At 48.5% G+C, this 23,533-nt stretch overlaps 2 protein-coding genes across 3 annotated transcripts in view; both read right to left on the reverse strand.

Annotated features, from left to right (window-relative positions):
* Positions 1–398: 398 nt before the first annotated feature.
* On the reverse strand, positions 399–12,525 carry LOC122372924 (zinc finger protein with KRAB and SCAN domains 1-like). Of its 2 annotated transcripts, none has more exons than XM_043350607.1 (11): positions 12,459–12,525; positions 11,726–12,008; positions 10,362–10,542; positions 8,795–9,047; positions 7,812–8,037; positions 6,390–6,688; positions 5,561–5,702; positions 4,079–4,225; positions 2,843–2,927; positions 2,262–2,377; positions 399–1,564 (listed from the first exon to the last, which is right to left on the reverse strand). In XM_043350607.1, exons 2-11 carry the CDS (start codon positions 11,828–11,830, stop codon positions 1,364–1,366), a joined length of 1,755 nt encoding a protein of 584 aa, XP_043206542.1. In that variant the 5' UTR covers positions 11,831–12,008; positions 12,459–12,525; the 3' UTR covers positions 399–1,363. The 2 variants fall into 2 exon arrangements, with proteins under 2 accessions (XP_043206542.1, XP_043206543.1); XM_043350608.1 differs by having other exon boundaries at positions 589–1,564; positions 12,473–12,510.
* A 5,647-nt stretch (positions 12,526–18,172) lies between these two features.
* LOC122372927 (tyrosine kinase receptor Cad96Ca-like) overlaps positions 18,173–23,533 on the reverse strand; it is a 31,628-nt gene continuing 26,267 nt past the window's right edge. The window contains exons 10-14 of the mRNA XM_043350611.1: positions 22,291–22,472; positions 21,483–21,622; positions 21,009–21,103; positions 20,109–20,218; positions 18,173–19,609 (exon numbers count right to left, since the gene is read on the reverse strand). Of these exons, the coding sequence (XP_043206546.1) occupies positions 19,445–19,609; positions 20,109–20,218; positions 21,009–21,103; positions 21,483–21,622; positions 22,291–22,472 (692 nt within the window). The 3' untranslated portion in view covers positions 18,173–19,444. The remainder of the gene's footprint in view (positions 19,610–20,108; positions 20,219–21,008; positions 21,104–21,482; positions 21,623–22,290; positions 22,473–23,533) is intronic.

Below are 23,533 nucleotides of genomic sequence, written 5' to 3' on the forward strand. Positions count from 1 at the left end.
GGGAGGGGTTTCCGGGATACACAGTAATTCGGTGTGATGCAGCCACACTGTAGACTGCGTTAACTATGTACTCTAACCCCGCGTTCGATGTCTCCCGGACGACGAAGATTCTACGCCGTCCGGCCAATCACGTTCCATGACCACAGTCGAGCCCCCGCTGACCTTGAATGGGATTGGCCGGATGGCGTAGAATCTTCGCCGTCCGGGTGACATCGAACGCGGGGTAAATTTCCACTCCTTGGGGCTGATGAGGATTATTTTTGTGCGTCAGGGTCCAAGGAAAGCTTCCAATAAGTATATTACCCTAGTTCCAGCTGCGTCGTTATCAAAGCAGGCAGAGGTCCTGCCTCATATGGACATTTATTGAAATATTTGGGTTAAATCGGACTGATGCAACGTAGTGGTAAACCTTTTTATTTCTATTGATGCATCGTATCAAAAAGACAATCATGCCCCTAGGCGTAAGAGACATTCGAATTGAACTAAGGAAGTTATCATTAATCGACAAGAAACTGCCCATCTAAAGTAGATCAAAGCCCCGAATTTGACTTTTACATAAACCAAGAAAACTCGTCAGGAACGCGCGAACACGATGTAGCGAATTCCAGCATAGACATAAAAAGCAAGCACCAATAACATTTACAATAAATACACACGTTTATTTGTACTTTTAGCGAGATGTGCAATATCTACCGAGAATACTACATGACATGCAGAAGCCCGCAGAAATCGAACGGTATAAGAGACTTATTACAGTACCAACGTACTATGGCCTCGTGCCAATTTGACATGTAGAAAATGCAACATCCCATTGCAATGGGATGCTGTGAGGCAATTCATTGCCTCGCAAAGCCGAGCACACCATAACGTGTACACAGTGCAAAAGGTTGAAACAGCAGCCGATGATTTACAAAAGATGGCCGCTAATCGAAGACCGTTCGAAATACCGAGAATCAAACACTGCTTGGCATAATGACACATTGAAGCATTGACAATATAACGATACGACATAACATCAATGTTGATGACATTAAATAACTGAACAGGATTGCCACAATGACGGCATTACTTTCCATCAGCAGTCTTTGGTGCGATGAGTCAATGTAAAAAATATACAAGAAATTCAAACAAAATGTCATGTCTTCTAGAATCGACAAAACCCACTCATCAAAACGAGTGACGTAGCACGAAAGCAGCGTCCAAAACAATCAAAAATATTCACAGTGAACATATAAAAATAGACGGCCTTCGCAAAACGAAGACCGAATCTTTGCCACCCACATTACACAATACACATTCCCTAACATTAAATACTTCCTATCATCACTTTTCAAGCACAGTTCACAGCGTTCACAGTCTCCCCTCATCCCACAGTATTCACTGCGCTGCCCTTTTTCTTTCCTTTCGCTGCGTTCTCCCCGTGTGCAGTTCGGTTGTGTACCTTCAGAGCGCTAGTGGTGAGGAAGCCCCGATTACAAGGCTCACAGCGATGTGGCCGTTTGTCCGAGTGAACCCACTCGTGTTTTCGGAGGTTGCTGCTGTCGCGGAATTGTTTCCCGCAGACCTGTAAAAAAGAAGGGAGTTAGTTAAACCTTATAGTCATGAATTTTGATGTAATATGCAGTAAATACAGCAGACATCGTCAGAAAGGCTGTCGTCAATCTTCAATATTTAATCACGTAGATGTTCACAATGATAGCGATCGCAGCCATTGTACACTTCGCCCATTTACTCCTAGGCTTTTACGTAATTCCCGCTTATCACACAAACGTACGACACGGCTTTCCGACCCGTTCCCACCAACCCCACACATTTAGGGCTTTTCGTTCGCACTTACCCTGCAAATGTAGGGTTTTTCGTTTCCATCTACCCCGCACATGTAGGGTTTTATATTATCATCCCGCAAATGTAGGGTTTTATGTTTAGGTCACTTACCCCGTATATGTATGGTTTTTCGTTTCCATCCACCCCGCATATGACGTAGGATTTTATATTCTTACTCACCTCACACATGTAGGGTTTTCTATTCTCACTTACCCCACACGACTAGGGTTTTTCGTTCCCACTTACCCCGCATATGTAGGGTTTTATGTTCTCACCCCGCATATGTAGGGTTTCATATTCTCACTTACCCCTCACAGTAGGGTTTGTATTCTCACTTACCCCACATATGTAGGGTTTCATATTCTCACTTACCCCGCACATGTAGGGGTTTAAATCCTCACTTACACCACATATGTAGGGTTTGTGTTCTCACTTACCCCGCACATGTAGGGTTTTTCGTCGGTATGCGTGCGCATGTGTCCCTTGAACACGTTACCCGACACGAAGCTTTTTCCGCATATACTGCAGATGAAGGGCTTTTCGTTCTTGTGTCCTAAGAACAGGGCACGCATTACATGTCACTGACAGTATTTATAGAGGTAATGGAGGCACAACAGCGCGCGCACAAAGCGCGGGGGTGTAAAAAGCTCATAAAAAGCGAGCGTTGAAACCCCAAGTTAGTAGCCTTTGAAGTAAAATATATCGAGTGTAGAGAAAACAAACCACAGTTTAACTCGCTCGCTCGCTTGCTGCCCTAGCTCGCTCGTTATTAGCAGCTCAGATAGCAGCGCATAGCTCACTATCTGAGATTTCCGCCGGCCCATCATTATCTCACAGTTTGACTATCTCACATTTACAATCCACCTGGTACCAGTATCTCAAATTTCCCTTGGTGTCATAGCTGTCTCATATTTCCATCCGTAACACAAAACTCACATTTCCCCAGTAAGTAACTGTCTCACATACTATCTCACATTTCCCCACCCCGTAACATCTCACATTTTCCGTCACTACTTACGCCTTAGGTGGTCGGTAAGATGTGAGGTCCATCGGAAAGTTTGTCCGCAGATCTCACAGCTCAGAGGCCTCTCACCCGTGTGAGTCTGTAACAACAGAGGTACATAGGCGTGCTACTGGTGTGATGCTATGATATGCTAGGGTATGAACTGATAATCTGCTAAATATGGGCAACAGTCGTAGCTGGGTTGAATAACGTTGGTGTCTTACTACAGGGTGCACTACGATGTAAATAAGCTGCATGCAATGATATTATACTGAGACAAATAGGAGGTATAGAAAGTAAAAACCAACGCAGGAAGGCGTTAAATACGGTGTTGACTAGGCTTGACTTTACTAACCTGACCCGTACCTTATCTGTCCTACCGATCGGCGAGTAATCTATCGTAAGAAACTAAGGCATAAATGTTGTTGGAAAATATCACGCGCTTTGTGCAGAATATCAAACTGAATATTAAGTATCAGTAAAGAACGTGTTGTGCAAGCTGCAATGCATATATGATGCATATATCGACACTGCATGGAATAAAATATAAATACACATCGACACAAAGCTTTAAAGAAAACCTAAAACGCTTATCATTTACAAAAAAAAAAACCTACAGGCAAACCTAAAAATCTCACCAAATCTACTATTATAAATCTTAAAAAGTCCCACGCCGCCGTCGGGGTTACTCCCTAAAAGGCTTATTACGGCGCCGTCGATTCATGCGGGAGGGTGAAATTTTTACCAGTCGTGGGTCACGTAAAAAAAAACAGGTCGTATCAAAATTTGGGCACGATGCGGCCGAGGGTGCGCCCGTGGCGCGTGCTCATGTGCGCCATAGGGTTAGCATTAGAATCGGCAAAAACAGGCTATTGCTCGGAAACGGTAAGGGCTACGGGGGTGAAATTTTCATGCCAAGTCGAGCGCGTGCACTCATTTGTCGTATTAAATTTTCGACGGTGTGGGTTCAGCGGTGTGCTACCCTACGTAGGGTAGGGTAGGGTAGGGTAAGGTTAAGTTAAAAAAGGGCCTAACCAACAAAACACTTGAACACCCCGCACCTATCACCAACCCTTACAGTTTAATTAAAAACGGCTACCCAAATCTATCCAAATAATACATCTAAAAATACAAATCAATCCCCCAAACCAATGCACCCGTAACATAACATAAATCAAAACATACAGTTATCGCGTAAACCTGTTACCTCTAGTACACATAAAAGACACACTAATCGGCCCATTTTTTCACCTGCATATGTTTGACGAGGTGCCCCCTCCAGGCGAAGGCCTTCCCGCATATTTCGCAGTGAAACTCGTCGTCGTAGATATACCGAAACTTGGTCCGGCCCGGGCGGCGGGGGTCGTCGACCTCGACCTTACACCGTGCCTTGGTGGCCTGCGGGCGGACGGAGGGGTCGTGAGGTCAGCGTTGTAAGGTTACGAGGGGTCCCGAGGTCAAGGAGGTAGAGATAATGAGGTCAGGGCTATGAGGTCGAGAGACCAGTCGAGGTCAGGATCATAAGGTCAAGGTTGAAGGTTGAGGGAATCACAAGGTCAGGGCTATAATGTCGAGGGTCAAAAGGTCGAGGGTCAAAAGGTCAGGGTTTAAGGTTGAGGGTCAAAAGGTCAAGGTTTAAGGTTGAGGGTCAAAAGGTCAAGGTTGAAGGTTGATTGGTCAGTCGGGGTCAGGGCTAGAGGTTGACAGGTCATCAACTCACCAGGTCAGGGCTATAAGGTCGAGGGGTACGAGGTCAAGGGTCATGGGGTCAAGGTTTCAAGGCCGAGAGGTATCGAGGTCAAGGCAGGCGGTGTCGGGTGGTCCAAAGGGTAAAGCCACATGGGCTAGTCTGATAAACAATGTGCCTGATGTTAGGGGTTTGTGAATAGAAAATCAACAACTGACACAACGAATGGAATAACTGAAACATTGTAGCTTGACATTTCCAGCTGTACACACATAAGCAGGCGAATCACTACTGGATTTTCATTGAGCTACGTTTTGAAATCCAGTTGTAATACGAATATATTTTGTTTAAATATCTGCAATAATTGACCTTCTCACTGACCGTTGCCAGTCCTACCATCACCTATCACCACCCTCTATATGCTATACCCTTAGACAGACTCCAAAACTGTCAGTTCCATCCCCATCCACCACTTTCTGACAGTCCCCCGAAGAGCCAACAAGCGCAATAGTAGCCCCGGCACCTGTAGTTACAGCACCCCATCCATGACACACAGCCCACCCATCGTCCTGTCGGTTGTCCCTACCAGGGTGCAAAATCAGAGTCAGAGTCCGTCGGAGTCGACAATGACAGTTCTGCCCGGAATCGGAGTCAACGCTGCATGGCTCAACGTCATGCACTGCGCCTGTTTGATTGATACTTCGCTCAAAATTATATTTTGTCGAAAAAGGCCATTTCCTGTGTTAAACGAACATTTTCAGCGAACGAAGCAGAAGACGGTGAATTTCCCAGAACCTGTTTTTTAATTCTGCATGTTATTTTTAATGCATATTTGCAACGCAAAGCTTTGGGACGCACAAGGGATCGTTTCAGGCAAGATAAAAACATCTCCCCTATGAACTTCATTATCATAAAATAGATTTTGATAGAACCGGCCAGAGTCGGAGTCGGATTTGGATTCGGAGTTGGAGTCGATTTTTGAAGCCGGAGTCTGAGTCGGAGTCACCCTAAAATCCGTCGACTCCGCTGCCCTGGTCGCTACTCACCCCCCTCTGTTTCCGACTCTGTTTCCGTTTGCTCACTCCGGCCGCCGCTCCTTTGGCCTTGCGCGGCTTGGTGGGAGGCTCCTCGGTGTAGTCGGGGTCATCGGGGTCAGAGAGGTCGGGTGGCGGCGGTGACCCCGGAACACTGTCAGAGAAAGAGGTCAACGAGGTCAGACAGGTCAGAGAGGTCAGACAGGGGTCAGAGAGGTCAAATATGAGATCAGAAAGGATATATAGGGGATCAGAGGTCAGACAGGGATCAGAGGTCAAACAGGGGTCAGATCAGGGTGCGGGTTATGCTGGCAGTGACCCAGAGGTATTGTGAGAGACGTCAGACAGGGTTCACCAGGGTCAGAAAGGTCAGAGAGGTGAGCCGGGGGACAGAAAGGTCAGTTGATGGTGGCGGTGACCCCGAGGCACAGGGGTCAGACTGAGATGAGGGGTCAATTGAAGGTCAGACTGGAGAGGTCATAGAGAGGTCAGTGGAGCCAGGGGTCAGTCGATCTAGCACACTGAGGTCAAATGGTTTTTGAAAAAGGTCAGACAGGGTCATCAGTGGACTCAGCACACTGGTCGGCTTACTCAAGCCCTGATAAAAAGGACAGAGGAGAACGCGAGACAGAGAAAAGGGGTTGAGAAAGAGAGCGGGGCAACAGCTCATTCGGGATTCAACTCAGTTATAATTTATAAACCAAGGATAGCTATATCTCAAAACAAACTTTAACGTGAACATTGCAGTTTAGTATCAAACATCGTACAGTTTAAATTTAGAATAGAGAAATTTCATCCCCCACTTTCTCACTTCACCCAGTCTCACCACAATTTATCTCACCTTTCCACGGCCTCCTCCATCCACTCTTCACCGTCCGCTCCGTCCACCTTCCGAGCCCCAGCGTCTCCCGCCCCCTCCCCTGTCTGTCCACCACCCCCTCCCCCACTATCCCCGAGTACATCCCCACCCGCCTCCACCCCCGCGCACAGTCCCGGTTTGGCGCCCATCTCTGACGCCGACTCGGCCGGAAGGTCTGTCTCCGGTTGCCAGCCGTTGTAGGTGATGTTGTGGGCACGGACGGTACGGGTAAACCGACGTCGGACCCGGCGGGACAGGTCGCGGCAGCGGGTCTCCATCTCCTGTGGGAGAGGGGGAGGGGGGAGATATTGATGCAGCTATCGCCTGTGGGAGAGGGGGGAGATACTGAGGTAGCTATATCCTGTGGGGGTAGATACTGAGGTAGGTATTTCCTCGGCCGGCAGCTACATTAGTATCTGATGTAGACACTAATGTAGCTATCTCCTGTGGAGAGGGAGGTAGGTGGGGTAGATACTGAGGTAGCTATCTCCTGTGGAGAGGGGGATACTGATATAGCTATCTTCTGTAGAGAGGGGGTAGATACTAGATACTGAGGTAGGTAGCTATCTCCTGTGGGGGGGGGGGGGTAGATACTGAGGTAGCTATCTCCTGTGGGCGGGGGGAGGTAGATATTGATGTAGCTATCTCCTGTGGAGGGGGGTAGATACTGAGGTAGGTAGCTATCTCCTGTGGGGGGGGGGATTAGTAGGTAGATCATGAGCTATGCACGGCGTCAGACGAGGGGACACACCGCTGCAAACGAGGGGGAGGTACATAAGGCACTTGAAGGGACGAATGCATGATAATTTTCCGTAGTTAGGCATTTTAGGGGCATTTCAGTAGCGAGAACTCCAAGTTATCAAAGCCATCACTTATTAGGCATTACAAGGCATGCACCGTCTTGGCATGACAACTGATGGAAACCATGTCCAATAAGGTACAGTACACCAGCTATTTTGAAATAGTGTGCCGCCAAAACATAACCTCGCATAGTCGCTCATATTTAAGCTGCAGCAGATTCAATTAGAACAAACACCTAAAAAACTATCATATCGTAATACAGCTGCATGAAATAACCATAAATCACTTTTCAACGCACTGCATCTCAGGTACCTTAAGGCTGAAACAGACTCCTTCCGCATTCAGGAAATCGCTTACGAGAGCCTATTCAAATACATTATAATTCGTCCAGCATCAATCGCATCCGGGAGGTGCGTGCGACTGATGCGAGCGTGCTCCCATGTATTTGAATAGGCTCTCGCATGCCATTTCTTCCTGACAGCGGAAAGTCTGTTTCAGGCTGTACGTACAGTATACAAATCAGCCTGTCAGCCTGTCAATCTTTATCAGCCTGTCAAAAATGTCTCCCAGAATATGGCCCTACCCCCAACCCAGGTCACTGACCTGAATGTGACACTCCACGCCATCCAGAGTCTCCAGCACGCCCAGACACGTCACACATATGACGTCACTGTGTACAGTCTCGGCCGGCAGTGTACAGCCCAGAAGACTCTCCAGTTTCATACACAGCGGCGTTTTTGAGGCTGCGAGAATGTTGGCCTCGCCGAATAGTTCGACGAGATTGGCGGAGCTTGATGTGTCGCAGATAAAGCAGACTGCCTCGTTTGGTCTGAAATGAGAGAAACTGGTGATAAGGAGGACGTCTTGGATGAAAAGAGCTCTCTTTGATTTGCGATATGATAAAATAGGGTAAATCGAGGCATTTGGAAGGCAAAAAGAGACATTCAGCCCAGACAATAAATGTAATTTGCTATGCCTGATACTGAGACTTCTGCATCACAGGCGCGGATACAAGGGGGGGCCATGGGGGCCATGGCCCCCCCCCCCTTGGCCGATTTTTTTCAAAAATAAAATAAAAAGTTAAAAAGTTAAAAAGCTGAAAAGGGGGCCTCCTGAAAATAAAGTGGCCGAAATCCGATGAGTTTTTTTTTTAACCTACCCACTTAGTTATTTCTTAGAAGACTAGCTGAGAAGAGTTCTTTGTTAGAAGATTGGTAAAGCTTTTCATAACTTGGAGGTCTCTTATACTCACAGAGATGACCACTTTTACAGGGCCTCCTAACCTGCACAGAGGGCCTCCAAGCCTGCACAGATGTTGAGATGTTGCCTGAACAGCTAGATAAGCTCAATAGACGCAGTTTTTTGGGGGGGGGGGCCAACAAGTGGGAAGATGGGGCCTCCAACAGGTGGGATTATGGGGGGGGGGGCCTCCTGGTTTCTAATGGCCCCTCCCTTGGAGATTTTCTGGATCCGCCCCTGCTGCATCATACCACCATTGTATCATGAATTGCAACAGTACCATGCATATGATACGATGAAATCGTGTCATACCACAGGCACAAACAAATGTATATTTTACTACCCACCTGTTGATGACCTCGACTAGACTACTGTGGCTGGCGAAGCAGGGCTTCGGCTGCTGTGGCTCCTCCTGCTGATGCTGCTCCTTCCCCTGCTTCTCCTGTTGGTGATTATCATGCTGATGCTCGTGCTGTACATCCAGCGGCTCCTCTGCCGTCTCGTACTGCTGTAGCTGCAGTTCGGTGACGGCGTGCGCCAGCTCCGCGTTGGACGGCATCTCGTGGCCGGGCTGGTAGACAGTAGTTGCACGCGCCGCCGCTAGGTGGCAGATCAGTGTGTCAAATCGACGTGCGAGATAGATTGTTGCACAAAAGCAATTTGAGGTTTCACAGCTTCAGAGCCAGCAAAGCACAAACAACAAAACATTAAATATGGTCTGAAAGACGATTGCGAGTTATTGGGAAGACGAATAATGCCGCAGGATTCGCAAAATGTATTCGAGTTCCTCGATTGAACTCCACCGGCCACTCTTTCCCGCCTTCACTCGCCATCATCAGTACGCACCTATCCGTGCTTCTATCCTCAGGATACTGAAATCCTTCTCCTCCACACCGCAACCCCCCTCCGGGCTGGACAGGCAACTTTATCTCATGCGGGCTGCTCCCTTGGAGCGGTACCGCTGCTCCCGAGGGAGCGCACCCCGTAGCCGGGTGCAGTGAGTGCCTTGGGGCTGGGTGGCCTGTCCTCTGGACGGGCTCAGCCCCGGCGACTCACTAGGGTGCCTGCCCAGACCAAAGTCTCCCCCTAATTCCTATCATCCTTCCGGCTCTCCAATGGTCTTGTCGACCGAAAGGGCCTAACCCAACAAAACAAACAAACAAACAATCATAAGTACGGGAACCTGGGGGGGGGGGGGCAGTGGGGCAGCTTGTCCCCCCCTCCCCAACTCTGGGGCCGTGGAGGTCGGTGCCCACACAACTTTGAGACGGAATACCGCACTTTTTTTGCAAACGTTTTCTTGTTTTGTTGAAAAAGTCAAGGGATGAAAAATGGGGCCTAAAACCGGCAAGAAAACTAGATTTGGGGGTACCCTTGGTTGATCTCTATTATGGTGCCCTCCATTCTGAAAGTAGTTCCCTCGCCTCTACTTGTCATAAGTCATAACTCATAACCACATTAACCAGTGCGACAGGCCTAGCCAAACGAAACCACAAAACACTACCAGCACCCACCTGGACATGCGACCATCCCCTCTATCCAGATATCTGACGTAAGAACCCACACGTGTTGCCTGTATTCCACAATTAACCAAGACTGACCCAAAAACCTGTCAAGTGTCAACACCAGAGCGCAGCATTCGGTTGCCATTTTGTATCAGCAGGGTGCCAGCCTTGTCATTTCTGGCCTCTTGGCTTCTCATTAGTTGCATTCACGTGGTCTGAGTGGTTCACCAATGAGAGGCCAAGATACTTAACACACCAGCCATGAATGTTGAACTTCATCATTCACTTATCTAGTCATAACAGCAAAGAACTTCCTTATATGGGAGAGCAGACAGCATGCTGATAAAAAACGGCAACCAACCAAACACTCGGGATTCGAACCCCCGACCGTCCGCTCACAGACACCCACCTGCCACGGTCTCGGAGTGTGCAGCGAACCCGTCGAACGCATCAACAGAGACCAGTGCCTCGTTTTTCAGCGACTCGAGTAGACCGCCGGGGTCGGTCATTAGCTGGAGGTGGGGGGTCGGCACGGAGCCGGAGCCGTCCCCCTGGGGCTGGCCCGGAGCGGCAGACATGGTGAACACAACCTGCGGCGAGGGAAAGATGTGGTGGTGAATGACACATGCAGGGAGGGAGAGATGTGGTGGTGAATGACACATGTGGGGAGGGAAAGATGTGGTGAATGACACATGTGGGGAGGGAAAGATGTGGTGAATGACACATTTGGGGAGGGAAAGATGTGGTGAATGACACATTTGGGGAGGGAAAGATGTAGTGAACACAACCTGCGGGGTGGGAAAGATGCTGTGGTAAATAACACCAGCTGTGAGGAGAGAAGAACTGGTAAACACCGCCTGGGAGAATGGGAAAGATGTGGTGGTAAATAACACCAGCTGTGGGAGAGAAGAACTGGTAAACACCGCCTGGGAGGATGGGAAAGATGTGGTGGTAAATAACACCAGCTGTGAGGAGAGAGGAACTGGTAAGTACCACCTGCGGGGAGGGAAAGATGTGGTGAATGACACAGGTGGGGAGGGGAGATGTGGTAAATACCACCTGTGAGGAGCAGGGTAAATATAGTGTGTAGAGAGGGAGGCATGGTAAATGTCTCATGTAGGGAGTAATATGGTAAAAACCACCCACGGGGAGGGAACATATGGTAATTCTCTCCTGTGGGGAAAGGAAAGCATGGTAAATATCTCCTGTGGGGATGGGATGATAAAAAAACTGTGAAATACAGTAAATATCTCCTGTGGGGATGGGATGATGGCAAAAACCACATTTAAAATATGGTAAACATTTCCTGTGAGGAAGGAATGGCATGGTGAAAACCTGCACATGTGGGGAAGGGAGAGACATGGTTATTACCTATTTCTTGTGGGGAAGATGAGAGTTAATATCCGTCTGTGGGTGACCCATGGTAGATATGAATGTGAAAGAAAAATGCCCTGTGGAGGAGCATGATGATTCACCTGTGTGAGATGACTTGGTAAATATGGTCTGTGAGGAGCAAGGGGCATGGTAAACAGTAAATTGATATGGGAGTCCTCCAGAAATCCCTTTCCCTGTCAAGCATTTTAACTAGTCTGTTCAATTTCAACTTCGCAGCCAAAGTGTCCCAATGAAAATTGCAAGTGATTTGTGCACATACAACTCTTATGTTTAGACGTTATAGACACAAATGTGGACCTTATAATAGAACTGACAAATGAGCCTTAACCAAAAGTTTGCTATGGAACATATCATAATCCCGCTCCTAGGTTTACCCACCTGTCTGCCGTCCGAAGAGGTGGCATAGGACAGAGGCACCGCCAGCAGCTCGGCGCCTCCCGCAGCACTGAACGGGAACTCGTTGGGCGTATGGTCAGCCTCCATAGTCACACAACTGCAGCTCGTCGACACAATGAGGGTCAACAGGACCTGACCAGGGCAGATGGTCACTCTATTATGGCAGCAAAACCAATTATATTGTGAAATGTGATATTACCAGCTCTCAAATTAGGATTCCTCCCTTCGGCTTCCTTTACCGAAGGTTACCTACTCAGCAACAGTCCTGTGAAGAAGATAAGACAGTTCAGTCAGGTTAGTTGGGTCAGCACAGCAACACCACTTACCAATAGGTGTAAGCAAGGCCCTTAGGTGTAAGCAAAGGTGCAAGCCAACAGCCATACACAAAAGAATAACGCATGAACATTATTTGAAAATCAGACATATTTCAAAAAAATCCAAGCACAGGCAGGTACCTAGTGAATGTAGCACAGAAAAGGCCAATGTTCATTGTCATAGTCATTCACTTATGGAAAAAGTCCATCAAATAGGTCATAACAATCAAACTTTAGGTCTGCGGGTATTTATTTACTTTAGGACCGGCAGCCTTTACTTTCGTTGCGAACCTCAAGTGATAGTCAAAAGCATATCACATGACATAATTTGACCTCCTGATTTCATAGCTGATAGTTATTCAAGGCACAAACAAGTTTAAATGCACCAATACAATATTTACCGCCACCGCCGTACCCCCACCGACTGTGTACGCGCCACCCGCCACGCTCTGCACTCCAAGGTTGAGTGAATACGTATTAACAATTCTATTCAACTGTGAGGAAAGTGACGTCATGAAATTTATCGTTGCGAAGCAGGAAGCAGCGCAGTGCCGTAGGACTAGGCAATGCCTGAGGAGAGATTACAGGCAATGGTAGGTCGGTAGGTAAAAATCAGTAGGTCAGGATAGGTAAGGTTTGGTTATGTTCTTTTTATTTCCGTCGTATTGTTTTGCTCCCCAACCCAAAAACCCCGGTTCCCACCCAACATTTCCCCTTTTTTGTTTGGTATTATGACGTCATTTTCATCAAATTGGACATGCACACATTTTTCTTTTTTGCAAATGGCAGCGGCGCAACCACGTTGTTTATTTCACAATCGCCACATTTGTATAATTCCCTCGGAGTGCATTACGTGACGCGGGGTGAGATGGGTGGGTTTTATCAAGTTATTGTGTGACTTTTTGTAGTTTTGGTGACATGTAAGTATCATATCTTGATTTAGGATGTCAAATAGTGGAAGAATGTTGTGGTACCAAAAGTTATAGTATAAATACAATGGTTTTATTCAACTAAATTGGACTGATAGGTATGAGTGTGTACCTGAGGACGAGACAGATACAACGAATATTAGTGAGAGCACCCCATTCGACAGTAATGGACGGTTCATCACATTTTCTTCCGCTGTGAAAAGACATGAGCAGGCAGAAATCGAGTAGCCAAGGCGCACTTCTGACTTCAATGAGCGCCTCAGTGCATACTACATGCTCTCATATCTCAAGGCGCACCACTGGCTTTCTTGCCCGGTTAGACCGACGCACTTCGGTCGCCGGTTCTGACTTGCTCGATGGCGGCGCGCTTGAGGGCCCCTGGCCCGCTTCTGACTCGTGCGATGGCGGCGCACTTGGGGGCACCGGGTGACGCGGCACGCGAAGTGGCAATCTCGGGGACTGCACGGCCGAAGGCGGCGTGCCCGAGGGCTCCGAACGGATGCCGAGGGACATCGGCTCGTCCGCTTCCTTTCCCTTCTCGTTTCCTTGTTGCTGTGCACAGCCGCCGGGGGCGAGATCTCGCACAGAGACCGTGTCGACCTTGCCGCCGGGATAGCGCACGAAAGCGTAGTGCGGGTTCGCCTCCAGGATTTCGACTGGCTCGACTGGCAGGTCGAGCTTTCCGCGGACGTATTTCTTCAAGAGAAGCTGCCCGGGGTTGAGGAGCCAGGACGGTAGCAAAGTCCCCGTCGCAGACCGCCGTTGGAAAGAGAACATCCTTTCGTGTGGGGTGGCATTTGTTGCTGTGCACAACAGAGACCGGATAGAATGCAAGACGTCAGGCAGGACGGCGTCCCATTGTCCTCTGCTCAACTTCCTGCTCTCCATAGCGAGTTGACCGGCACGCCAGATGGTGCCGTTAAGCCGCTCACACTGTGAGTTGCCTTCGGGGTGGTACGGTGTCGTGCGACTCGTGGCGATCCCCAGTCCTGTCAGGAAGCATCGAAGCTCAGCTGATATGAAAGCTGAACCGCGGTCAGAGTGCACGTATGCCGGCATCCCAAAGATGGAGAAGAGAGTACTCTCAGGCGCCGCTGGGAGCCCTCAGAGTCACCGGTGTGGGGCCCTCAGAGTTGCAGGTAGGTGACCGTCAGGTGTGCTTGCGGGAAGGGACCCAAAGAGGCGCCAGTTTGGGGCCCTCAGAGCCGCCGCCGATCTAGGCCTTAAAAGAATTGGTATTAGGCTCTCAGGTTGGCGGTGCTGAACCCCCAGAAGCGCCGGTGTGAGGCCCTCAGAGGCGCCGTAATGGGTTTTCAGAGACACTGTGTGGAGCCGTCCCATGCGGGTATGGACCCTTCCTGATGGAAGCCCAAGTTTAGACTCAACGTTGCTAAGGCTGGCGGCAAACATCCTCGCCGACATAAATGTCTGATTCACAAGTCACCTGTGAATGTTGCCGAGATTAATAATCACACTCGCAGACATTGATGCCCTTCTCGTTCACAGGCCTCGGCGGTAACAGCACACTACCAATCAGTCGCGAGCCACAGCAAGAAAACGTCATGTCGGGCCCTTTGAAATGCCACAGAGCTCGCCGAAGAAAGGCTGCGAACGGCAGTGACAATCCTACTGCGGATGTTCAGAACTCTTCTCTCCTTGCTAGTGATAGCAAAACAGGCTATGGATGCGACGTCTGTGGCAAGATGTTTACACTGGAAACCAATCTAAAACGCCATTACCATATCCACATATGGGAGAAGTCCTACGCTTGTGAAGAATGTGGCCAGCTCTTTGAGGAGGAATGCTTTCTGAAACGTCACCAACTGGTTCACACTAAACAGAAGCCGCACACGTGTGATCATTGCGGTGAGAACTTCTCGCGGGCAGCGTGTCTCGCGAAGCACCTCCGGAGTCATACTGATCTGAAGCCCGAACCGTGTGACTTCTGCGGCGTGTCATTTTCGACTCTGGCTGAGCGCAACGAGCACCGCCGACTTCGCGTCGGCAGAAAGTCGTTCAAGTGCGACGTGTGTGGCATCGTGTTCCTTCGTAAGGACAGGCTTGCTTGCCACCTCTGCACACACACCGGGGAACGTCCGTTCGCGTGTGACGTCTGCGGGAAGGCGTTTGCAGATAGCAGCGCGTTTCGTCGACATCGCTATCTGCACGCTGGCGTAAACCTGCACAAGTGCGACGTCTGCGATAAAGCGTTTACGAAGCGCAGGGCACTACGTATTCATTGTCGCCTACATACAGGCGAAAAGCCGCACAAGTGTGACGCCTGCGGCAAGGCGTTTGCAGACAAGAGCGCGCTTACGTTCCACCTGCGCACACACACTGGGGAGAAGCCTTGCAAGTGCGACGATTGTGGCATTCCGTTCTCAAGAAGGGGTCATCTGACACGCCATCGGCGAAGAGTACACGGTGAGAACAACCCATACAAGTGTGGACAATGTGGGATAGTGTTCTCCAGGCAGTCTCAGCTGACTCGTCATCACTGCAACGAGAGTGAAACGGGAGCTCGCTGCGCGAAATGCGGGGAGGTATTTACCAATATTAAAGATCATCAGTGTGCGGGTAAGTCGCTGACACCCGTTTCCCTCAAGTGTGGCGACTGTGGAAGGGTGTTCAGATGCAGACGGGACATTGCTCACCACCAGCGCACGCGCAGGAAGGAGAAGCGGTTCCGATGTGACGTCTGTGGCATGTCCTTTGGCAGAGCGAAACTTCTGCTACGGCACTCTGCTACCGCCCACGGTACTCAGAGCTAGGTGAACACGAGGCATCAATGCCTCGGTGTTTCGCCAAAACAATGTGTTAGCAACAAACTGGTCGTTCAAATTGAGCGTTAGACGTTCCGCCGCAATAAACAAAGACTTATGCCTCACTCACTGAATTGATTGTCAGATGAGTACGCCCAATGACATCCTCCTACTCAGTACTCACTTGAAGTGAACGTTCAACGGCCCTGTCGGACGGGCTAAAGTGAACATGGCAGACGAACCAGGGTGAAGATGTCAAACGGACCAAAGTGAAGACGTCAGACGGACCAAAGTGAAGATGTTAGACGGACCAAAGTGGTGATGTCAGACGGACCAAAGTGGTGATGTCAGACGGACCAAAGTGAAGATGTTAGACGGACCAAAGTGGTGATGTCAGACAGGCCAAAGTGAAGATGCACCAACACGCATTCTTCCGGCCCGACAAAATTAAATAAGGAGCCATGAAGTATGACCCGAGCCTTACGAGTCAAAGCAGATGATCGAATGTTGCGCGATCGTCATAGTTGGTGATATGTTCCGAGGTAGGTGACGGAAATGTTTAGTGGAGTGGTGGGTATATTACCTCTTTTGCCGTTACGGAGGTCTTTTGACATTTTTTGAAAGGTTGTGACAAATGCATCCGTCCAGTTTCTATAAGATATGTATTTTGCATTGCAAGATATTTGTGACGTTTTTAACAGAAAGATAAATGCGTCATCAGCCAGCAGCTTTAATGTTTATTGATAATAAGGTGCTGTCAATGGAAACACGACTCGGGGATAATCTCAGGTGTCGCCTTATATTTATAATCGCCTTTGTTAAGTGTGCATTTAAATCCGACATCGGTGTATTTTTGTAATCGCCTGGTTACCTATTGTCCATAGCTTGTCGGAAGCAGTTTTTAACTGATGACTTTGGATCAAATTAAGTTAATAATTTATGCCGTCCCATTTCATTCACACTACACACATGTTACTTTCATGTTTTTAGAAGTAAAATCTTATTAATGTGATGGTCAGTTTTATGTGTTGTATGAGAAAGGCGTCATTGAACCGCTCTAGGGACCGATACGAATTTGTACGTGGTGGCTGGTGGTCCACGTCGATCTCTTCTCTGCGATACCGAACTGCTCAATACCTGACATAGCTTAGATCATATAAATATGTCTGTTATTTGTGTGTCATTGGGACTTAAATAAACACTGGTGACGGTCATCCCCGTATATTAACCCGCGCCCTGCTGGGGGGGTGTTTGAACACCCCCCTTGTGGTTTTTTGCGAATATCTCAAAAACGGCGGCGCGGAGCGCCGCCGTTTTTGGTACACCTTATCATACATCAATTCTACACATGTTGTGAAAATTTCAGACCAAGGTCATTCAAGGTCAGGTCACCAGGTCACTTGAAGTGACCTCACCTCATAAAAAGTTTCAATGTCTGCCATAGCTACACCGAGTGACCGATCGCTTTGAAACTTTCAGCGATTAATAAGGGTAACAGTATCTATCAAATGTATATCTTGGAATTTTGATATCGGTGACCTAAGGTCAGGTCAATTTTGCGACCTCCTCATTATAAGTCAATGGGAGAAAATTGAAATGCGCCTCTTTTGGACGAAAGACATTATAAACACTCCCAAACACTGAATTACAAGTGGTTTAGACACACTGAACATGAAAATGGTGTCCGTGACCCCTGTTTATGCCCTGAGGTCATCTTAGGTCACGAATGGTATCCAACGGTTTTTCGCAAATAACTTTTGATAGAGGCATGCTAGAGCGATGAAAACGCCTTAGATGTGTTCAGCTCGACGATACGGATCGACTGATATGCAACATGACCCTTTCCGGTCAGGTCATGACCTTGACCTGAGGTCAAATTTTCAAGTTGACCTTTCAAGGTCAAGTTATAGTTCATTCGATGCGTCTTGACGAGAGGAACACGATGCCGGTAAAAGTAAGCTCGTACAAGGCTTGGGTCAAAAGTTATTGCAGAAAAACTGTTTCCGAAAAAATCGGCTATTTTTGCAGTTTTTGCCCCCTGCAGGCAAAACCGTTGACGATAGGTCAAATCTGAGAGAATTATTCAGAAAGGGCGTTAATAGGGCTATCGAATGCGCTTTTCCGCGGCGCTGTAGCTCTATTGGTTCCCGAGTTATGCGTTGGCTTCCTGGAAATTGTCGACATTCGACCTGAAAATCGGCGAAATTTTGCCTTCAATGACCTCTGGTGACCTGACCTTTGACCTGACAAAAAAAGTGACCGAAGTGATTTCGTCATTATTTTTGGCGCTCTTTCGAACGCCGCCTTCCGCGTTTCGCTACGTGGCCCAGGAGCCGAGTTAGAAGGGGGGGAGTGTTCAAACACCCCCCCCCCCCCCCAGCAGGGCGTGGAAATCCAGGACCCCCAGCCGGGCGCGGGTTAAACTCCTGTTCGTTTGACAAATGCATACAAACGGTCAGCACAACAGAAGCATTATACCACAACATGAGCCCCCTAAAATTGTGACAAAACATTAAATTCAACATAACACGTATTTTTTTAACCAAGAGCCTGTAAGGACGAGAATATTGTGAATTTATATATCTCATTGATAGGTTTACATAATACAGTATTTGAAACTTATTACCAGAAAATCGTCTTTAGTTGAGTGAATCGGAAGATATTTTGAGCAAAGCGAATCTCGACAATCATCAGTAGCGATCAGTGCATCAACATCAGGTCACCAGTTTTTATCAGTGCCAGCCCACTGTGCGCCCCAACCCTTGTAATATCCGCATCGAATGATATTGTAAGCGTTAAGGCCTCTGTGGGTCTGCTTATGAGCACATGAGATGTGTTCTGCAGCATGCGCTCATGTCTATATTACACATCAAAACACCCCTTGTCACTCAGTCTTCTATCGCATTGACGCTGAAAATAAAATTACAAACAGGCGTATTAAACACTAGGATAGAGACTCGCAAAAATCTTTCACACACATTACACACGCACATTATGCAAAACGAGAAAATCCCAAATACGAACATCCCACAGAACATTGACTGTGATGGTCAATCTATTGCACAGCACTTGCATATTATCAAAATAAACATCAGAACAACACCTTAGTCGCCATTCTCCATCTCATTCAACCATAGATGTCATACCAGCTTCGTCAAGCGGTTAGCAAATCGCGGACTTTGCACTCGTGAGGGGATTCTATCGAGTTTCCCGGGGGCTGACGTTAAACTCATATTCCAGAACCCGTGTTCCAAAATATCCACCCCGAGCGCTTAGTTCAACCCCTCACTCCTCCAATCACGTTATTCCGTCACTGCAGACCTCGACCAATCACAGCCGGGAACGGCTCACTGACCGGTCACGTACGGACGAGTTCATTCCCCGTCAGGGGGAGGTCACATCTCACACTCAACTTTGGACGGATCTACGACGAGTCCATTCTCATTCAAGAACTGCGAGTCACACGGAAACTTCGGACGGATCCATTCCCCGTAAAGGAGAGGCCACAACTTCAACTCTGGACGAGTCCACTGTCTCATCGACGTAGCTCACACCATTCACTACCAAAGGGGACCGACCATACCTCACAACTCCAGCTTTGGGACAGTCCACTATACCGGCTAGCACCACACGAGTCCTTTTCTCTGCGGCACAGCTGACATCATAGAGACTTCCTCACCACGAAGCTGACGTCTTCTACACCTTTTCGCCACTGAGGTTGCCGGTGAGGTTGTAGTAGGAGTGTTCCGGGAAGCGGTCCAGCTCGATGTAGTCCATCTCCGTGAGTAGCAGCTTCTCCAGCGTCTCCACGATCTCACCAAATCCTGGCCGGGCGTCCGGGGATGCGGACCAGCAGTAGTACTGCGGGGGATAAGACAAGTGTGAGCAGTGGGGCACAGACAATGGTCCCGTGTCGATCAAGATAAATACCAGAGATAGATACAGCAGGCTCAGCAATGAGTCAGACATGAATGCAACATCACGGCAATGCCGACGGGATAGGAGGAGGATCGGGGACAGGCTTGAGGGTTTTTACTTTTCGGGGCGAAACACAACCATAAAATCATTGCTAGTGCAATGCAAGTTTCGTAGCAACATAGGTACTTGACGTTCTGACAAAGGGGACAACCCTTTTTCCTGGTAACCCGATCTTAAGCAGCAGGCACAAAAGGCTGGAACAATTGGGTTGCCCGACTTTGTCGCCAAGAGTCCCATGGCTCTACGATTGTGGGATCATTCATCATCCTTAGTCCTAACGCAAAATGGCTGCATCATCACCTTCGTCCAAGCAGCGTCCTCATCCTAGGTTACGTCACTACCACTAGGCTAGTCCACATGAAGGCCCGACTGCAGTCCTCACCATAAGGTTGAAGAGCTCCCTTCTGCAGTGCTCCGGCTTGTCCAGGCGATATCCTTCTCGAACCTTCTTCATCACCTCCTGAGCGGACATGCCCGGGTACGGGGTGGAGCCTGGGGGCGAAATGAGGGGGCAGGTTACGGGCGAGTTCACTCGTACGCCTGGGGAGGTCACCTAAAAAGGAAGTCGTGTTAACGGACTATAGGAGGGCACTGTCACGTGTCACAGACAAGTAAGGAACCTGTTTTTAGCTCAGGGGAGGTCGTATCATATGTAAAACCCGGGAGCAATGTTACCTCTGGATGAACGAAGTTCTAGTCAAGCAATCTGACCAGTTCTGATGCTGTTTTGTGCCTCGTCTCTCTTATCAGGCTATGTGCAGGTGCATCGCTCTCACTTTGATGACAATGTCCTACAGGAGGATGAAAGGATACAGACAGTGCCAGGACCTTTCTAAAAGAGCTGCTAAGCCTGCGCCAAAGGTTCCTACCTAGTGCTAACAGTCTCCACAAGTGGGTGGGTGCCGAATGTGTCAACTCCCCACCGAGGGTGATAACCTAAACAGTGCTTGCCTGATGTGCAAGTCTTCACCACAGTAGGATGCCAACGATGGCGGGTTTTATCAGAGGTGGTTCTAATAGGCATACAGTACAGACCTCGCAGGTACCCAATCAGCAAGTGCTACAAATCCATCTGCTACACTAGAAGGAGACGTTGGGTGTCAAGTTCTTGCTGTCAAATCATGGTCGGAGGCCCCAGCAGCTCCTCACATCGTATGACTAGCTTTAATAGCAAGAGTCCGATATGATTGCTGACAAAAGAAAACTGAAGGTTGTGTGTCTTTACGAACAATTAGGCTAGCATATAACGTGACCACTATAAGGGTAGCAAGCAGATCCTCACCTAGCGTGACGATCTCCCACAACAGGATGCCGAAGCTCCATACGTCACTCTTGGCCGTGAAGATGTTGTCGTACAGACTCTCCGGGGCCATCCACCTGTGAAACGCATAGTGACGTCATTAGGGGTACGATGACCTTATAAGTGGACAGAAAACCGGGAAAGGTCAGCTTGGGGCCTAAAGTAGACCTTGACTGTTCTCGATATGAGTGATCAAAGAAAATTCAACAGACGTCAGGCACCAATCGCAGAGACCTTATTATAGAACATATGTCGGTAAATCACATGCATCCCGACCCCGTCACAGCACAGCACCTACCTACCACAGTGCGCGTGTGTTGTAATCGCCCAAAATCATTTATATAGTGTAACCAGTACCTAACCACACAAGCGCGTAGCTCCACTACCATTATAACCACGTAGACAGGCAGCGTAACCGCGTAGTAACCAATCCTCCCGATAGATGTCTCTGCTCACCTGATGGGTAGGCGGCCCTCTGTTTTCCTCTCGTACACATGGCTGGCGATGATGTCCCGTGCGAAGCCAAAGTCTGCCACCTTGCAGACCCTTTCCTCGGAGACCAGCACATTACGGGCGGCCAGATCACGGTGGATGATCTGGCGGCGAAATAAAACCAGTGACGTCATTTGTGAGGAATGAGCAAAACAAGAGCAGTAGGTATTTGTTATCATGGGGTTTCGAAGTACGTGTCACAACGCGCAAAGGCGTTAAGGGACGATAAGTTAGCTAGCTTACATTCTGCCATATTAAAACACGAGATAGGTGGTGCAAGCGATTATGTGTGTCTTAAAGGCGGTGACCAAGTCCTTTTAAAAAGAAACTGATTGCTTATTTAGCACGTGACTTTTAACCCCCTGCCCTCCCTCGTTACATTGACCGCCTCTTGACGACTAGCAAACACCGTGAGTTCGACCCCTACCTGCCCCCTCTGTCTCTGTCTCTGTCTCTTTTCTGTCTCTCTCTGTCTCTCTCTCTCTGTCTCTCTCTCTCTGTCTCTCTCTCTCTCTCTCTCTCTCTCTCTCTGTCTCTGTCTCTCTCTCTCTCTCTCTCTCTCTCTCTCTCTCTCTCTCTCTCTCTCTCTCTCTCTCTCTCTCTCTCTCTCTCTCTCTCTCTCTCTCTCTCTCTCTCTCTCTCCTCTCTCTCTCTCTCTCTCTCTCTCTCTCTCTCTCTCTCTCTCTCTCTCTCTCTCTCTCTCTCTCTCTCTCTCTCTCTCTCTCTCTCTCTCTCTCTCTCTCTCTCTCTCCTCTCTCCTCGGTTCACTCACCCCCTTCTCGGTCAGGTAGTGCATTCCGCGCGCCACCTGGTGAGCGAATGTGGTCAGATCCCGTGACGTCAGCATGGCAGACGGCCCGTGTAGATTGTTGTAGTCATTGGGCGTCCGCGACTCCCGTAGGTAGGTCTGTAGCTTGCCGCGGCTGACGTACTCCATAATCAGGAAGATGGGGTCTGGCAAAGAGAGAATGAAAAAATGTGAGAAAAAGTTGTCAATATGTTGGTTTCATCTTGAAGGGAGGATGGGCGAGTAGGTAATGGCGAACGACAGAGCGTATCATTTCGAATGGAACGGTCACAACACTTCAACGGCATTTCAAAAGAGGTGTTCAGTGCGATCGATACCTACATTACATATTGAAACAAGTTAAATGCAATAATGAAAATGTTGTTTCAAAGATGACTTAGTTAGCATCTATGTGACATACAGACACTCATTAGAACAGTGCTGGGGTGCTCCTGTTTAATTGTCAAGGGACAAAAACAAGAGTTGGTATGGTCTTATAAGGAACCTTAGCATAGCATGATCGAGGAACCGAATGTCTTTTTCGGCGCAACAGCACACATTCATATCGCACGATTCCTTCGAGCGAACCTTTTTTCGGTTGAGCATCACATGGGTAAGCTACCCACACCACACCTTTCTCTGTACGTTTTTCTGTGCAGTATCACACATCCCAATCACATTATCCTCGTACCCTTTTCTGTGCAGCAGGACATACCTACCATCACATTATCCGCGCATCCCCGTACCTTTTTCGACGGAGTGGCGCACATTTGTTAACGCTAAGCCCTTCACCGTACTGGATAATGATGTAAATAATAAACCAATTACTACAAACCAAATATATTCAAAAACACAACTTATATTTCTTATGGCTTATATTTCTTTAACCCTCGCCCTGACAGGGGGGGGGGGGTCGATGCGACCCCCCCCTAAGGTTTTTCAAAGATAACGTAAAAACGGCGACGCGCAGCGCCGCAAAATTTGGCACAGCCTATGAAGCAACCTTTTTACATATTACCTAAAAATTTCAGGTCCGGGTGACCTTGGGTCAGGTCACTAGCTCAGAAAAACCGGTACAAGGTCATGGTCAAATTTCAATGTTCTTTTTGCACCTGTCCAACTCACATTTTTTTACTGATTTCCTTCAAACTTTCAGGATGTGCTAAGTTCACCGAGTTGTATAACATATAGTTCGGGTTTTTGAGGTCACTGACCTGAGGTCAGTTAG

This window comes from Amphibalanus amphitrite, unplaced genomic scaffold (genome assembly GCF_019059575.1).
Source record: "Amphibalanus amphitrite isolate SeventyFive unplaced genomic scaffold, NRLGWU_Aamphi_draft 001419F_arrow, whole genome shotgun sequence".
Classification (NCBI taxonomy): domain Eukaryota; kingdom Metazoa; phylum Arthropoda; class Thecostraca; order Balanomorpha; family Balanidae; genus Amphibalanus; species Amphibalanus amphitrite.

Coding starts and splice junctions, on each gene's coding strand:
- LOC122372924 (XM_043350607.1), bottom strand. CDS start 11,830: ATGGAGGCTGACCATACGCCCAACGAGTTCCCGTTCAGTGCTGCGGGA. Junction 10,543..11,725: donor CCTCTTCGGACGGCAGACAG/GTGGGTAAACCT, acceptor CCCTCGCCGCAG/GTTGTGTTCACCATGTCTGC. Junction 8,038..8,794: donor CTAGTCGAGGTCATCAACAG/GTGGGTAGTAAA, acceptor CTCTCATTTCAG/ACCAAACGAGGCAGTCTGCT.